Genomic DNA, 15,989 nt, shown 5'->3' on the forward strand with positions numbered 1-15,989 from the left:
TTCTCCCCCAACCCTTCAAGTGAGTGAAACAGACCAACACAGGCACACAGTGGAGTGACAGTCAGGCCTCAGAAGGGGTGAGACAGCAATTAGAGAAGGTTAAGACCCTGGTCAAAGCAGGGAAGTCTGGAGAAGATAGGCTGTTTCATATCTGTGCTTATAAACCCTAACACATGTACAAACACACGGGCCCCCGAAGTCCTGGCTCTCCTGTGCCTGCTACCAGGGATGCAGAACCCACGTGCTGGGCCGAACGCCCTACCTGGGACAGACTTACCCATCATGGTCTCTGGCTGTCACCAGGGTTTCAGGTGCACTATGCTCGTCTCCATCATGAGTGGACCCATTTCCAGTCACCTGTGTGCCGAGTGGGCACTCTCTCCCACCTCCTCGCCCAGCCCCCACCCCTCACCTCCATCCAGCACCTGCCCCTCATGTCTGCCTGAACCAGCACAGGGTCCTTCCCATGCACTCTGTGCCCCCATGCCTCTCACCCACGCTGGCAGGTGGGCTAAGGCAGAGCCCGGTTGCAACCTCCTCAGAAGTCCCCCCCCCCCCCACCTCCACTGGTTATGCCTGCAAAGGGACAGAAGAGGGGGAGCTGGGAGCCACTCCCACGGTCCACCCCGCTGGCTGCATGTTTCCCTCCAGGGAAATTCCTGCCTTTCTCTGGGCAGCCGTGACTTCTGCCAAACGTGGAGGTGGGGAATCCTTATGGTGCAGGGGTCTGGGTGCTGTCTCCCCACCTCCCAGAAGCCCTCCTTCCCTGTTGGCTGTTTCCAGTGCCAGGACACAGGGGATGTAGAGTCCCCCCGAGTCAAGGACTCCTTGGCTCAGCCTGGACGCCCAGCACCCAGCAGATGCTGGGCTCCTGCAGGGCTCCCCCCACGTGGGTCAGGGACCACTGGATGATGGAGCAGGTGAGGGGGCGGCCCTCCCTCCGCGCCTGCCCCTCGTCCACTGCCCTCCATCGCCACCAAGTAGACACTGGGCTAAAGTTAAATCTGCTTTAATGAGGGGTGGCTCCCAGGTCCTGCCTGGGTGCCGGGGAGGGGGCACTGGACAGGCCCACGGGCTGCTTACTCTTGCCTCCTTGCCTCCCCTTTTTGGTGGCTGAGGCACTGGACTTTCTCTTGCTGGGGGGCTCGGCCCGAAGCACCGGGGCTGCAGTGGTGGTGGCAGGGGGCCCTGGGCAGGGTGGCGGCTCCTCGTCAAGCGCCTTGAAGTTGAAAAAGTAGTCCACGTTGGACACGGTGTCCAGGATCTCCGGCACACTGTAGTCGAAGGACAGCAGCTCATCCGGCAGGTGCAGCGAGCGGATGTCGCTGGAGTCGTCCCCACCACCCCCGCTGTCGGGCAGGGCTGGTCCAGGGGCCTTGCGCAGGGACTTCTCAGGCTCGGTGCCCCCTGGCAGGCAGTCGAAGAGCTTCATGGCGTCTTCCAGCAGCACCTTCTCAGGCAGCACAAAGGCCCTGGCAGCCTCAGGGGACCTAGTCTCACCCGCCCCCAATGGGGCTGCCTCTGCTTCGGCCACCTTGGGGTCCCCGGGGCCTGGTGGGAACAGCAGGTCTGGCCCGGTACCATTGCCCTGCAGCTCCTTGGCAGGAAAGGCCCTCAAACGACCCTTGATGTGGCCATAGGGCCCAGGGGGCAGAGCGGCCTCAGCGGGCAGTGTGACGAGAAGAGGGGGTAGCTTGTTTTCCTTGGAGGGCAGTGGTGGTGGCAGGGGCACCAGGCCCTCCTTGAGCAGGGGTGGGGGTGGCTCCACGAAGGCAGGTCCCCCCCCTTCACCTACAAAGCCCAGGACTTCGGGCCCGGGCCCCTCAGGTGGGTAGTAGGGCATGAGGTACTGGGGGCCCTCGGGTGCTGGCTGGAAACGGGGGTAAGGCGGAGGCTGTACCGGGGCCTTGAGGTAGTGCTGGGGCTCTAGGAGGTAGGTGCCCGATGAGGCAGGGCCCCCAGCTGGCACCCCACCACCCGCTGCTGCCAGCTTGTACAGGGACGACTGGCCGAAGTCAGTGGTGGCCCACTCGATTCGGTAAATTCGGGGGTCAAAGAAGCAGCCGCAGGGCGCCATCTGGAAACCTGTGGGCCCAGGAGGGGCGGCCCTGAGAGGGGCAGGGCTAGGACCCTCCTACCTGGGGGAGGCAGTGTGGGATGGTGGGGGGAAGCACAGCCCAAACCCTGGGGACCTATGGGTAGAAGCCTGGGTTTGGGGGCCCCATTGGGGGACAACAGCCATAGGCCTTGTCTTTAGGGCTTCATCTAGATGGGGCACAGACCTTAGTCTGAGGGCCCCTTTGGGAAACAAGGACATGAACTTCGGCTTCTGGGAGCTGCTGAGGGACAGGCAAGATGGCCCTGCCCGCTCCAACCCTCGCACAGGGCCTAATCAAGGGTTGGGAGGAGCCTGATACCTGCTGGAGGGGCTGGAAACACCTCTTTGTCCAGGTCTGGGGGGTGATACAAGTTGGTGGAACCTGCAGACAAAGTCATGCGGGTAGGTGGGGTCCTGAAGCTGGTGGGCAGAGCCCAGGCCCCCCACCCAGTCAGGTGCCCCCTGTTCCCACCACTGCCGGACTCATACCCACAGTGGGAAGAGGCTCTGTGCAGGCAGCAGTGGGCGGGCTGCCCGGCCCCTCAGTGCCATCCAGGCCCCGAGGGCTGAAACCTTCTTGGGGAGCTGCAGTAGTGTAGAAGGGTTTTGGGTGCTGCATAGGGAGGTGGGGGGCCCAGCCCAGGCAGGCCAGGAGGGTGGCAGGTGAGAGCATAAGCACCTCACCTGGAGAACAGGCTCAGAAGTCACGTAGAATTCTGTTTGCCTGGTTACTCCTGGCGGCAGGTTCCAGCCTGTGGTTCCTCCCACTGGCCAGGATTCCAGGTATTGGAGGTGGGGGAGGGTGGACAGGGACATAAGGGAAAACCAAGGCAGCCGGAGACATGTGTCACAAAGTGTGGGGCAAACCCTGGGCCTAGAGTGCTGCCTTGTGCCTTTACCAGCAATGCCCATCTGATAGCTCTCAGACCCCTTCCTCCATGCAGCCCGCCCTGATCCACACCCCCGTAGGCCAAGGACTGCGCTCCCCCCCCCCCCCAATAATCCTGTGGCTTCTTTGTGGTCAGGGCCTCTCTGGGCACCAGCAGCGACTGGCATGGGGCTGGCCCTGTGGGGGCGGCTGGGAGAGTTCAGCTCGCAACTCCGAGCCCACAGTGAATGAGGAAGGGAGAAGGAAGGGAGCTGCTGGGACAGGGATGGGGACGGGGACGGGCAGATGTCCAGGAAGGGCTCCCGGGAGTGGGAAGGGGCCGCCTCAGGGTCACAGAAAGGCCTGAATTTTAAAAGAATAAAGTTTATTGTCTTCTCACACACTAAGGAGACCCTCCAATGCCCCCTCCCACCCCTGCAGCTACTTGTAGGCATTGGCCTTATGTTTTGGCACAAAGACGAAATTGGGCGGCACGGGTCCCAGCAGCATCTCACTGTTAGGGCAGGCAGAAGACAAGGTCAGACCTGGGGCCTGGGCCACCCCTTCCCCAGCATGTCCCCCCACCCAGCTCCTCAGTTCCCAGCACCTAATGTGGATCCAGTCGGCTGCCTTCTGGCTGGCCATGAGTGTCTCCAGGTAGTCGCGGCCCAAGTAGTAGGGGGGCCGCTCATTGATCCTCTGGGGGAGCCGCTCCAGCAGACCCATGGGCACGTACCTGCAGGCAGGTGGAGACAGGGTTGGGCCATGCTGGCCTCACACCACCACACCCCCACCCTAGCTGCTCCTTGTCCACCTGCACAGGAAGGAGAGCCATTCGAGGAGGAAGCGGCGGGTCTTCTCCACGCCCTGCGTGTCCGAGCCCCAGTGCTCCAGCCCGTAGTGTGTGAAGTCCCGCAGGATGTCCAGGCGCTCCGATGATGAAATGTCCCAGTGTCGCTGCTCCTTGATCTCCGTGAACAGCCACGGCTTGAGCAGGGCACCACTGAGGGGTGGGGAGGGGTCAGAGGCGTCCCAACCCACAGTCCCAGACCTGCCTGCTGTGCTCATACAACCTTCGAACCCTAAGAGTTCTAACTCGAAACTCCAAGCCCACAGCTGCAGAAATTTCCACACCTTCCTACCCCTCCCAGCTGCAGCCCCACCATCTCTCTGCACAGACAGACACAGCTGCTGGGGACAACGGGGACTAGGGAGTGCAGCAGTTGGTCTGGAATACTGTGACAGGAGAGAAAAAGCGCAGACACAGATGCCCTCCCCCAATGCAGGCCAGGCCTCAAGGGCAGCTCCAAATAGCTCTCTGCACACGCCCCCCCACCCCCAGCCCAGGCACTGGGCACGCTCACCGGGCAATCATGATTCCAGCAACACCAGTCTGCATGGCACAGTTAGCGTCCTCATAGGATAAGATGTCTCCATTTCCTGAGGCACAGATACGGGGGCCTCAGGGAGCTGCATGCAGGCAGGAAAGCCAGGTCTTGGGAGTTCTTGCCAACCCAGCAGCCCCCACTGAGGCAGGAAGGGGTCTCCGATATGGGGTGGGCCCCGGTGTGTCTGTGGCCTTTTATGACAGGGCATGTAAGTTTGAGTGACAGGGAACTCACCGAACAGGGGCATGGGGCTGGCTGCGGTCACACACTGCTTGATGTACTGCCAGTCAGCCATCTTGGTGTAGCGCTGTTCCCGAGAGCGGCCGTGGAGCTAGAGGAGAAGCAACCACATAGGGAGGGAAGGAAGGTCCAGGGAGGTGGAGCATGTAAGTGAGTGAGAGTGAGAGAGAGAGAGAGAGAGACCAGAGACCCAGGCTGAGACAGACAGACAGACAGACAGACAGAGTCAGAGATGGAGGGAGAGCCGAGATGAAAAGGGAGGAGGGAAAGAAACCATTAGAAAGGGTTGCTGGTCCCTGGCTCAGTGGATGGAGTGCGGGCTGTGAACCAAAGGGTAGAGGGTTCGATTCCCAGTCAGGGCACATGCCTGGGTTGCGAGCCAGGACCCCAGTAGGGGGCTGCAAGAGGCAACCACACACTGATATTTCCCTCTTTCTCCTTCTCTTCCCCTCTCTAAAAATAAATAAAATCTCAATAAAATCTTTAAAAAGTTAAAAAAAAGAAGAAGAAGAAAGGGTTGCCGGAAGGCCCCTGATACCCACTGTACCCCAAGACCCACCGTGACCAGGGCTGTGCCCCAGTCCCGCAACTTGGGCAGCAGTCGGTGTGCCAGGTTTACACGTTCCTGGACGCCTGTGCGGATCTTCACCGTCAGCGGCACGTCCAGCACCTGCGGGGACGGGTGTGGTCAGCAGGGCCCGGGATTGAGTGGAGAAGAGGTGTGGACATCTTGGGGCGTACCTGGTTCATGCCACAGACGATCTGCTGGAACTTGGAAGAGCGGTTCATGAGGGCACAGCCCCCACCCTGAGAGAGACACACGGGTGCAGCAAATGAGGGCAGCACCCACACTGAGCCTGACGTCCCTTGCTGGTCAAATGGGGAAACGGAGGCACCGGGACCCACATAGGTTCCCAGTGACTCATGCAAGAGCAAAGCCAGGTCCCAGGCCTCTGCCCATCCACACTCGGCCCACTCTGGGGATGGAGGGCTGAACGGCTGCTACCTTCTTGTACACGAGGTCAATGGGGCAGCCGACATTAATGTCCACGAAATCCACCTCGATGGTGCGGTTCAGTAGCTCGGCACACTTGGTCATGGTATCAGGGAAGGCACCCTCCAGCTGTGGCAGGTGACAGAGCAGAGGGGGTGAGGGGCCAGTTTGGACCCTCCCTGCCTGGCCCCATGCCAAGGCCATCAGCCTGCCTCATGGTTGAGGTGACAGGGATCTGGGAGGTGACTGAGCCCGGCCTAGGTTCCAGGAGAGCCAACCCTGAACCTTGCTCCAGACCTTGGCAGCTGAAAGCCGCCTCCTCCCTCTCTTCCTCCCTCCCTCAGGGTAGCACCAACCTGGACACCAAAGATGTCCTCACAGTGGTGGCGTTTGAGCAGGGCCCACTCAGACGTCTGGCCCTGCAGCAGGTTGGTGCAGACGGCCATCTCCCCACATGTCACGTCAGCCCCAAAACGCTTACAGATTCGCCGGAAGGGCAGGTTCCCACACTGGGGGCAGTGGGGAACACAGACAAGTGAGGGGTGCCCCAGACACCTCCCCCCACACCGTGAGTGTCCTCAACAGGACGACCTGAGACCAGCAGGCACTGGGCACTGGCAGGGTGACCATGCTGCCACCACCCACCCCACCCCACACAGGCCCTACCGTGGTGAGGGGGGCCAGGTACAGTTTGCCACTGATGTCAAGCTAGAAGGAAAGAAAACAGTGAGGCTCTACCCTCCAACCTGGATTTTGAGGCTTCCCTTCTCCCCACAATCTAAAACATACTTTTCTCTGCCCCACTGGCCTAGCACCCTTTCACCTCTAAACCTCCGCATGGGTCAACCAATCTATCTAAGATAAATGTTCTTTCCTCCATGTTCTCTCCTGGACAGCTTTTAGTCAACCATCAAACCCCCAGTCCTAATGCCCTCTCTTCCAGGAAGCCTTTCCCACTGCTTCCCTCTGCCTCATCCCTAACTCTCTGTGGCTGGGAGTGTGTGTCCAGTCCTTTCTGCTCCCCATACTGCTAATGTCCTCAAGCAGAAGCCTGTGACCCATACCCGCCTCTTCTCACAAGGCCGCAGCCTGACCATGTCCTCATCCGTCAGGGGCCCGCAGGTCTGGATGGGGCTGCGGGGAGGGGTACCAGTGCCGGGCCCTAGGGGGGCCTGCTGGGTGTCACAGTTGTCTTGCCCTGGGGCACTCACTGTCCCTGTGGGAGCAGTGACAGAAGAAGGGGTAGGGCCTGGCAGGTGGCCCTTGCCTAGCTGGCGCAGGGCCTGCTCAGCACGCTCAAAGTGGATCTTGCGCTTTCGCAGTTGCTGCTGCAGAGCCTTGTCCAAGCCATTTCGGATGGGAGGGGCCTGGACCACCTCCTCCCGCACCAGGTTCTGGCCCTCGGGCCCTAGATGGGCCCTGGCAAAACGGCAGGTCACACCATAGGGGCACCTGCCATAAGTCTCGAATAGTACACAGCAGGGGCCCAGGTCAGCCGGCTTGGTCTCTAGGTAGCTGTTCACGTCGTGTAGGAAGCGACATCGATCGCCAAAAAAACACTTAGCAGCCGATTCCTGCAGGGAAACAGGGAGGCAGTGAGGGAGGACAGGGAGAGGCTGGGGCAGCCAGGCTTTGAATCAGACCCCTCCCCTCCTGGCTGTGGGTCCTGGGACAACTCAGTAACCTCACTGTGCCTCAGTTTCTTCATCTGGAAAATGGGGAAAATAATATTTACATCACAACACCATGAGGACTGAATGGGGACAGAGAGGCTCAGACTGAAAGCCTCTGGGACTTTCTGGTGACAACTGACACTAACCTGCACCAGGGAGGGGCAGAGCCTGTTCTTGTCATAGTGGGTGGGTTTCAGGTGAGGCCGGCCTTTGTTCTGGCCCCGGGCTCTCTTCTGAGCCTGAGGATGCTGGCCGAGCTCAGCTGCCTCCTCCGTGGTGTCCTCTCCCAGCTGCCCATCCTTCAGTCGGATCCGCTTGGCCTCAGGCTCAGCCAGGGCACAGTCATGACAGTTTCCTTCCCTGGGTTCCCGGCTGGGCTTCTCCTGCCTTGCAGCTTCCAGGAATTCATGGAACTGCTCCTTGGTGGTGAGGTATCTATAGGTAGAAAAAGAGGAAAAAGGAAGTCTTGAGGGAATCCTTTCCCTGAGCTCCATTCAATGAACACCGGGAAAAGAAACTGAGGACACTTGCCTCTGCTTACATGCTTCTGCTGATGGGGACCTCACTGCTTAGAACCAGACATTTGCCAGCCTGGGCGAATCTCAGAGCCACAGGAGGGCCTATTTTGTCTTTGAGTCCCCATTGCCTGGAGTGTTAAGCCAAATTATAGGCATCAGGCAGGAACATCCCTGGCCACATGAGGCTAAAATAAACTGCGCGTCCCAGCATGCCTCACAACGGGGACTACAGCCACCACATTTCCCAGCACACCTTTCAGCCCTACAAGCCCCAGCCTGTCCCCCGGTAATCGGCTGAGACACCAGACCCAGCCTCTGTAACTGAGGCTGCCCGAAGGGACACTCGCGCTATTCCCGACATACACTGAGACTACGGTCCCCAGCTTGCACTGCGGCCCTCGCCTCAAACCCCTCCCACACTAGCATGCTCCCTGGCGTCCTGAGCGTAAGTGACAGTCCCCGACGTGCGTTATCTCAGGTGTTGCCGCTGAGGAACAGCCCACATAGAAGAAGCCTGCGAGCTTCCCGCGCCGGGTTACCCCACCTCCCGGCATGCACCGCTCGAGGCGCCCTACGGGTGCCGGGAAGGCTCCGTGAAGTTTTACCCGGTCCCGCCAACTCACCGAGACTTAATGGGCGCCACTCCCCGTTCCAGCGCGCTGGCTCCTAAGTCGCCACCGCCACCACTCTCTGCTGGGGCTTCCGCCGCACCCTCCGCCATCGGCCCACCTCACGCCCGCTTTGGAGTGTACGGAGAAGACCTTCCGGGTCGCTTGTGTACCCCGCGCCGTTCGTGCTGGGGAAGCGCACATGCCTGGGTCGCTCCCAGTGACGCCATTGTACGCGCGTTGTCGTAACGGGGGCGGAGCCTGCGTGGGGGGCGGGGCCTCGGTTATCTTTTACTACTGATACCTCTTAATGAGAGGGTGATGGACCTGTTCAGAGATCCTCGAGCGGCTCGCACACTCTTTTCCTGCGTACAGCAGTAGGCCCACAGAAGTGTTTTGTTTTCCTGCTGGGTTTTTAAAAAAATTGTTACAGGTGGTGGGAACAGCCAGTGCAAAGGCCCTGAGGTAGGACCAAGCCCTGGCGTTTGGGAGAAGCAGCGAGCCCTGCGTGCCTGGACAGAGTGAAGGGGAGAGAGGGATGAGGTCAGAGGGCAGTGAGGGGTCGTGCAGGGCCTTGTGTGCTGCTGGGAGGACTGGGGCTCTTACCCCAGGCAAGTGGGAGGGCTGTCGGCGAAGGAGGGCAGAATCTATTCACTATTTGCGACAGTCGTCACTGCGCCCTGTTGTCCCCCGCCTGAAGCTCCCAGTTTCTGGAAGAGACTTGCTGCAGCAGAGACCTCAGGGCTCTGGACTCAGCCCGTCAGGTTCGAATCCCAGCCCTTCCACTTACCAGCTGGGAACATTGCTGTTTAATTCCTCTGTGCCTCCATCTCCTCATCAGAAGAATGGGCCTGATAAAAGTATCTCTTTTAGAAGGTGAGAATTTAATAAATAATGATCAATAAATGTTAACGACTACTGTTTTTACTACTTTCTTACTGTTATATGCCCTGAATTACGTGAACACAGTGCCGGGTGGGAACGACCAAACCCTTCGGTTCCTTGCATTTCTCTGCTAAACTCGACAAAACTTTCTCAGGGAAGGGACGTGACGCTGGGACTGTGCTTGCGTAACATATGGTGCAACTGAGGACCTAGGAAGGAAAGGATTTGCTTGAAGCCACAACAGGCTCGCTTTTCAAAGACCTGGAAAAAATGGAAGTGGGAGGGGGAGCAAGTTTGTCTTCCATCTCTGGCCTCGGCTGCCCTCTGTAGGACAATCTAGGAATAAAACAGTGGAATCGGGAAATCAAAAACTCGGAGAAACTGCTGCAGTCTTTGGGAGACTTCTTGCCCAGCCCCGCTTCCCACGTCCAGTGGTGGGAGCTCACTTCTCCTTCTCGCGGTGCCCATCCCACTGCCGTCTGAGGTTCTACCAGTAGTGTCCCCCTGTCCTTCCACAGACACGACCAGTCTGGAGAGATAATTGGACAGGTGTGGGGAAACTGAGGCCCACAGTGGGTGACCTCAGGTATCTGGCCACCCCTCACTGGGCCTCAGCCTCCCAGAAGAGCTTTCCCAGCTTCCCCTGGCCCTGCCCTGACATGGCCTGACTGCTCTGTGTAGGGCCAAGAAGGCTTCTTGTAGGAGGGGGGCTGTGGACTGGCCATTGATAAACATGAGTATTAATATTAATGGCATAATATTAACTGCCCATTGTTATTTATTGTATTATTTTAACAGTATAATATTTTTTCCCAGTAGCTATACTATTATCGAACAGTTACTGTGTCCCCTCTTCATGCTTTAACTCATTCTCTCTCTGACATTGTGTGGAAGGAACAGGAATTTATCCCATCTCCACCTGATTCCACAGGCTGCAGTGGTCCCTTGCCCAGAGACTACCACCCACACCGCCCAGAACCAACGACTAGGGCATCTGCCTCTCCCTGCAGTTTCCTGCCCGCTTTCCCTCTAGTCTCTCTCTAGTCTCTTCTCCCATCACCCTGCCTCCCAGGCCTCAATGTCTTCTCCTCCTGCCCCCAACATCCCAGCTTCCCACAGCTCTTTCTAAAACACATATAACCATGGCCCTCCCCTGCTCCCAAGCCTTCCATGGCTGCCTACCATCCCAGCCCTGGACCACGGTCCCCAAGTTCCTACATGATCCCACCTCTGCTGCCTTCCCCAGCTTTATCCCTTATTACCTCCTCATTCCCTAAAGTCAATCACCAAGTTCATTTCAGACTTCCCAGGAGCCAGTCTTACTTCCCAGTCTTTGCAAGTGCTCTTCTCTCTTCCAAGAGGTCTATCCCCTGGTCCCATTACCTTGCTCATTACACTCCCACTTCAGTTCTCACCTCCTTTTCCTCCGGAAGCCTCTCTGACAGCTCCCCACTTGGGGTGAGTCCAGTGCCCCTTACAGGCTCTGCCTCTGCCTCAGTGCCCCCCATCACCGTTCAGATCATCCTGGAAGCCTCCTGGTCATAAAACTGTCTTCCCCACTGGACTGTGAGCCCAGAGAGGGTGGGAGCCGGGTGTACCTCGGCTGCTCTGTGCCCGGCAGCCAGCACAGGGCCTGGCACACCATGGATGCACACACAGCGAACACTTCCTCAGTGAGCACATCCTACCTCGGCTGGGGAGACTGAGACAGGGGGCGGGGCCTGTTCTGGCATGTCTCACCTTCCCTGAGGCTCTGACAGGGGGCTGAGGCCTTTTCAGGTGTCACGCTGGAGAGTGTGGGGACATTAAGGAAGGTGTCCTCCCACCCTGAACCAGGCCTGGGTCATTCTCTAAAGCAAAAAGGCAGAAGGGGAGACTGAGGCACCAGGTGGGGGTGCGGCAGGGTCTGCGGAAGGCAGCTGGCACATCGCTCAGTCACTAGCTTGCTCTCTCCTTTATTATTCCTCTTTTGTCCCCTTTTGGTTCTCTTTTTGCATTTTGTTCTGTGTGTCCCTCTGTCTCTTATCTTTCTCTGCATTTCTCTTTCCCTCCATGTTTGTCGCCTCGCTCTTCACGTTTCTCTTTTTTCTCTGTGTCTCTCTTCATCTATCTGTCTCCCTCCCCTCTCCTCCGTCTCCCTTTTACTCTCACTCCTCTCAGCCAGGCCGGGTGGCGTTGGCAGCCATGAGGCAGGTGTGGCCGGGCTTGGTGCCCACTGCTGCCAGGGCCCCCTCAGATTTGTGGCTGCGCCTTCTTTATCTGGGGCTGCAGCTGCCCCTTATCTTCTGGCTGCAGGACACGAGACCAGGATTAGGGCAACTCGGGGCCAAGGATGTGAGACAGCAGGGCAGGCAGGCGGCTGAGAGCCGGGTGCCAGGGGGGATGTGCTGCAGGGCTGCTGAACCCCAGTGACCGGGACTGCGGTGTGTGTGCGTGAGTGTGTGTGTGGGAGGTGATGGTGCACACACATTCACAACTGTGACTGCTGAGTATGAATGACTTCGGGGAGGTGTCCGTGTGTGTGCCTATGAGCATGTTTATGTGCATATAAGCATGTGTGTCTTTTGTATGTTGCATGTCTGTGTGTCAGCACACATTTGTGACTGTTTTGTGTGTCTATAAGTATGTGATTATGTATGCACGTTTGTGGCTTTTGCATTTGTGTGTGTGATAGTATATATATATTTGCAGCTGTCACTGCTGAATATGAGTTACTTTGGGGTGTGTCTGTGTGTCTGTGTCCCTGTGTGTGTGACAGTGTGTTCACATCTGTGACTTTTGTGGGGTAGGGTCTGTGCCTCTATGAGCCTAGGAAGCTCCTCATTCTGGCCCCGCCCTGCAGGCGACCACACAGCTCGGGGCCCACCCAGCTCCCTCCTGCCACCCTGATGGCTTTCCCACCTTGCTGACCCAGAGCCTCCAGGGATAGGACCCTTGAACCTGCGACCCGTGGCTGTAAATGGCCCCTGTGGGGACAAACACCATCTCTGCTTTTCCCATCCTTGCCTGGAACCAGCCGGCTCCTTCCTGCCGCCCACAAGCCGCAAAGGCCTCATCCTGGCTGAAGCAGGGTGGCTCCTCCTCTGGCCCCAGGGCCCCTCGCTCTGACCCTGGCTGGGTGTGTGTGCCGCGCTCTGTCTCCGGTCAGTGTGCTGAGGCCTCTCTCCCCACTTGTAGCACCGTCTAGCTCAGGGCGAGGGTGACTGTCCCATCAAGAGCTCCAAAGCCTAGTTTGGAGGATCCTCTTGGAGAGCAACACTACCCACCACTGAAGGCCTGTGCTGTGCACAAAACAAACATGGAAGCCATTTCACAGATGGGGAAACTGACAAGCTAGGTCACCAGCACACTGAGGGATGGGGTAATGCTTAGTGTGTGGAGAGGACCAACGCTCCGGCTGGCGACAGCTAGAGGCATAGAGGGCACAGAGGACGCCGGGCCACCCCCATCCCCATAGGTCTGGTCCCTGGGGGTCCTGAAGTGCAGTCCTGGGCCCCCAGGGCCTGGACTAGCTCCTGGTACTAAGATGGAAACTTCTCCGCCAGCCAAGTCTGAGTCTTGGCCAGCGGCTGCCAGCCTCCCACAACCTCTACATGGGCCTTCACTCTTGAACGGAACACTCCCCTTGGGAGCAGTGACTACCCAGAGAAGGCAGGGGGCCAGCCTCGGGGTACAGGGGTGGAGGAGTGGCTGGGGGAAGTGACTGAATGTTCTAGAGTCATCCAACCCCAGGTTTGAGCCTCTTCCTTACTGTGTGACCTTGGGCTAGCATCTTGACCTCTCTGATTCTTGCCTTTCAAAACTGCCAAGTGGGCACAGAGCAGGCTGGGGAGGGGGTGTGTTGCCTGGAGTTACCTGGGGGAGGCACCCCAGGAGGCTACGAAGGGACAAAGCTAATTCCTGGACAAATGCTACAGGCACGTGAAAGAGCCCAGGTTCCAGCTTGCCCTGTGCTATCCCACCCCTGCCTCAGCCTTGACCCTGGGGCCAGCAGGCTCAAACCAGCCATAAGGGCCAGGTGCCCATGGGTGCCTGCTGTTCTTCGCCAAGCCTTGGTTTCCACACATTTGTGCCCTGGGAGGCCACAGTCCAGACCCATGGGCTGCACTTTTGGTTCCGCCCGCTCTGCCTTGCAGGGGCCCCAGTGCAGGACAAGGAAGGTTTAAAAATAAAGCATTGTAAATACTCATGTTTCCTGGACGTAGAACCACCCTCTGAGTTTCCTTGGCCTCCTGGGCAGCCAGGCCTAGACAACTCCTTTGAGGGGGGTGAAGGCTGGAGGGCAGAGGTGCCCTCGTGTGCAGCAATTCCTGGCTGCAGTGTCAGCTAGTGTGACGGGGTTTCTGTGTTACCAAAATAGTGTGTGGGTTGGTGACAGAAAGTGGCAGGGGTGCTGGGTTGTGGGAAGTGACCCAGTGGTGTGTAAGGGTGTCACACCTATGTCTGATGTGACCACGTAGGGCCAGCCCTGAGGAGGGCTGGGTTTCTGGGGTGTCAGTGTGATGGGGCTTCCTCCACATGTGTCTGTATCAGTGTGTGCATGCTTGAGTGTGACACACATGCCTGTGGTGGAAGGTGGGTGTGGACACTGGTGTCCCCACCTCCTATCTTCCATCCTACCCACCCCGGAGGAAGAACCAAGCCTTTCAAGTTGCTGTTGCCAGGACAACCATTTTATGAGCGTCCACATGGTGGGCACATGTGAGTGTCCTGCTCCCCATGTGCTTGAACAACCCCTCCCCCAAGGCCTCCAACCACAGGGGGAGGGGGACACAGGCAGTGTGGGGTGAGCAGGAGGCAGCCACGGTGCAGCTGGTGACAGCTTAATGTGGCTGGAGCGGTGGGGGTGAGTTCCTGGCAGGGCTGCGTGTGTACAGGGAAGCTGTGCCTCCCAGACTGGCGTGTGTGCACACGCGACAGTGTCTCCACAGTTCCTCTGCCTGTGTGGCTGTGGTGTAGGCAATCTGTGCTCAGAACGGCCTGTGAGTGTTGTCGGGTTTTATGTGAGCTCTGTGTGTGTGCGAATGCATGTGCTAGCGCCAGGCAACATGGGACTTGTGTAACAATGTGCCAAATGAGCGTGCGTGTGCACCAGCAGCCCTAATTTGACCCCTGCAGGTACTCTGAAGGCCAGTGGGCTGATGGTAAGTGTATGAATATCATGTGGGACTGTGTCTCAACGGAGAACTGTGTGTGTGCATGTGTGAGCTTTGTATCTGTGTGCACAAGTGTGTGTGGATGGGAGTGAAGTGAGAATATCTGTATGAGCGTGAGCATCAGCTGATGTCCACGTGGGAGGATGTAGGTGGCTGTGACCACTGTATACATAAGGATTGCACGTACATGTGAGAACGGGCATGGCGGTGGGTGTGACCCTGCCTGGAACAAGGGTTTGGGGAGTATCTGTGTGGCCACCAGTGCCATGACCTTCCCTTCTGAGGGTGCGGGTGTCTCTGGGAGTGAGCACTTGGCAACACCTGCAATGAAGGACACTTAAACATTGTTCACCACGCACCTGGCACAGGTCCTTTCTACAACCCTATGAGAATCTTCTAATAATACAGGTGGGGAAACAGAAGCACGGAGAGGCGAATTACCGGCCCAAAGCCACACAGCACAGACACCTGTCCTTTCCATCCTGGCCTGGGACCTGGAAGCCGGGGCTCCACTATTACTCTGACCCCAAGTCACACTGCCGGTCACATCTCTCTTGCACGTGCGCTGTGCGCACACCCAATCGGCTCAAACTCATGTACAACAGGGTGGGGGTGCCCGAGTGGCCTCTATCACCGTGTACACGCAAGTTGTATGGGCCCCATGGGAGAATGTGTATTGGGGGTGGGGAGTGGGGTCCTACGAGAGCCTATTGTTCATAACCCCAAGCTGCTGGGATTAGAGGAGTGCAGGCGTCCTGGGCCAGAGTGAGAAGACCCCAAGAAATCAGACTGCGGGAGTGAGAAACCTGGGCACCAGGCCCCAAGAACACAGGCGCTGGCCTGGACGGTGCGGGGAGGAGCTTGAATGCTGGAGCCGAGGGCGGGGCTGCAGGAAGGTGTTTCTCCTTAATTGGGCCCGGGTGGGGTGGAGCCACCGCGGCGCCAGCCCCGCCCACCCTGCTCCTCCATTCCCTCCCTCTAGTCATCTGAGACCGCCAGGGGGCGCTTTGGGAACGCGGAGCCGTCGGGGAGGAGGATCCAGAGGGTTTGGGCTCATTGGTTGTTAGGGAGCAGCTCCGGGTCTTGGTGTCCAGAAGGGCGCCGTCGGGAGCCCTGCGTGGGAAAGAGATCCCCCGCAGGGCCCTGGGGCAAGACTGGAAGGAACTTCCACTTGATGGGGACTCTGTGCACAGCAGTCGTCAGTCTTAGGGTATCAATGTCTTAGGGAAAAACACTGGATCTTAGTTCTCTGGAATGGCTTTTTCAGGAGAGGCTTTTAGCTTTCTGGAAAGAGGAACTGGGGCGGGACTAGGGGACCATACAATCCTTACTGGGGTGGGAGGAATACTGTGACTCTTAATTGTCCAGAGAGGGATCTGGGGAGGGGGTGCGTCTTGGAGCCTGGGATTTACTGAAGATGCGCCGTCGGGTTCCTGGCGTGGGGAAATGGGAAACAGCTAGTTGAAGGGAGCGCTGATCAGAGGATTTCCTTCAGGGGCTTCCTTGGTGAGGGGACTTCTTGCGGCCTTGCTTTCCGAAAGAGGATCAGGAAAGACCCGGG

The 15,989-nt window shown here is 58.3% G+C and overlaps 2 protein-coding genes and 1 long non-coding RNA gene across 4 annotated transcripts; all 3 read right to left on the reverse strand.

Moving 5' to 3' along the window:
- Nucleotides 1-1,009: 1,009 nt before the first annotated feature.
- PRR22 (proline rich 22) lies at nt 1,010-2,717 on the reverse strand. Its single transcript, XM_024568752.1, has 3 exons — nt 2,588-2,717; nt 2,418-2,480; nt 1,010-2,085 (listed from the first exon to the last, which is right to left on the reverse strand). The coding sequence occupies exons 1-3, from the start codon at nt 2,715-2,717 to the stop codon at nt 1,010-1,012; spliced, it is 1,269 nt and encodes a 422-aa protein (XP_024424520.1).
- Nucleotides 2,718-3,357: 640 nt separating this feature from the next.
- On the reverse strand, nt 3,358-8,709 carry DUS3L (dihydrouridine synthase 3 like). 2 transcript variants are annotated; one of them, XM_024569248.4, is made up of 14 exons: nt 8,692-8,709; nt 8,403-8,575; nt 7,408-7,696; nt 6,653-7,162; nt 6,255-6,296; nt 5,945-6,097; nt 5,601-5,717; nt 5,336-5,401; nt 5,154-5,264; nt 4,589-4,685; nt 4,331-4,406; nt 3,781-3,969; nt 3,574-3,702; nt 3,358-3,480 (listed from the first exon to the last, which is right to left on the reverse strand). In XM_024569248.4, exons 2-14 carry the CDS (start codon nt 8,498-8,500, stop codon nt 3,408-3,410), a joined length of 1,950 nt encoding a protein of 649 aa, XP_024425016.1. In that variant the 5' UTR covers nt 8,501-8,575; nt 8,692-8,709; the 3' UTR covers nt 3,358-3,407. The 2 variants fall into 2 exon arrangements, with proteins under 2 accessions (XP_024425016.1, XP_053766947.1); XM_053910972.1 differs by lacking the exon at nt 8,692-8,709 and having other exon boundaries at nt 8,403-8,608.
- Nucleotides 8,710-8,829: 120 nt separating this feature from the next.
- On the reverse strand, nt 8,830-12,471 carry LOC128779205 (uncharacterized). Its single transcript, XR_008425114.1, has 3 exons — nt 10,688-12,471; nt 9,327-9,481; nt 8,830-9,238 (listed from the first exon to the last, which is right to left on the reverse strand). It is a non-coding gene; the product is annotated as an uncharacterized lncRNA (long non-coding RNA).
- Between the last annotated feature and the right edge of the window lie 3,518 nt (nt 12,472-15,989).

The sequence above is a fragment of the Desmodus rotundus genome, chromosome 9 (assembly GCF_022682495.2).
Source record: "Desmodus rotundus isolate HL8 chromosome 9, HLdesRot8A.1, whole genome shotgun sequence".
In the NCBI taxonomy this organism is placed as follows: Eukaryota; Metazoa; Chordata; class Mammalia; order Chiroptera; family Phyllostomidae; genus Desmodus; species Desmodus rotundus.

Excerpts from the sequence above, each read along its gene's own strand:
- PRR22 (XM_024568752.1), bottom strand. The coding sequence starts at position 2,717 with ATGCAGCACCCAAAACCCTTCTACACTACTGCAGCTCCCCAAGAAGGT. Across the intron at positions 2,481-2,587 it reads AGAGCCTCTTCCCACTGTGG|GTTCCACCAACTTGTATCAC; the intron begins GTATGAGTCCGG and ends CTTTGTCTGCAG. Across the intron at positions 2,086-2,417 it reads GTTTCCAGCCCCTCCAGCAG|GTTTCCAGATGGCGCCCTGC; the intron begins GTATCAGGCTCC and ends CTGGGCCCACAG.
- DUS3L (XM_024569248.4), bottom strand. The coding sequence starts at position 8,500 with ATGGCGGAGGGTGCGGCGGAAGCCCCAGCAGAGAGTGGTGGCGGTGGC. Across the intron at positions 5,265-5,335 it reads TCGTCTGTGGCATGAACCAG|GTGCTGGACGTGCCGCTGAC; the intron begins GTACGCCCCAAG and ends CCGTCCCCGCAG. Across the intron at positions 3,703-3,780 it reads TGGCTCTCCTTCCTGTGCAG|GTACGTGCCCATGGGTCTGC; the intron begins GTGGACAAGGAG and ends ACCTGCCTGCAG.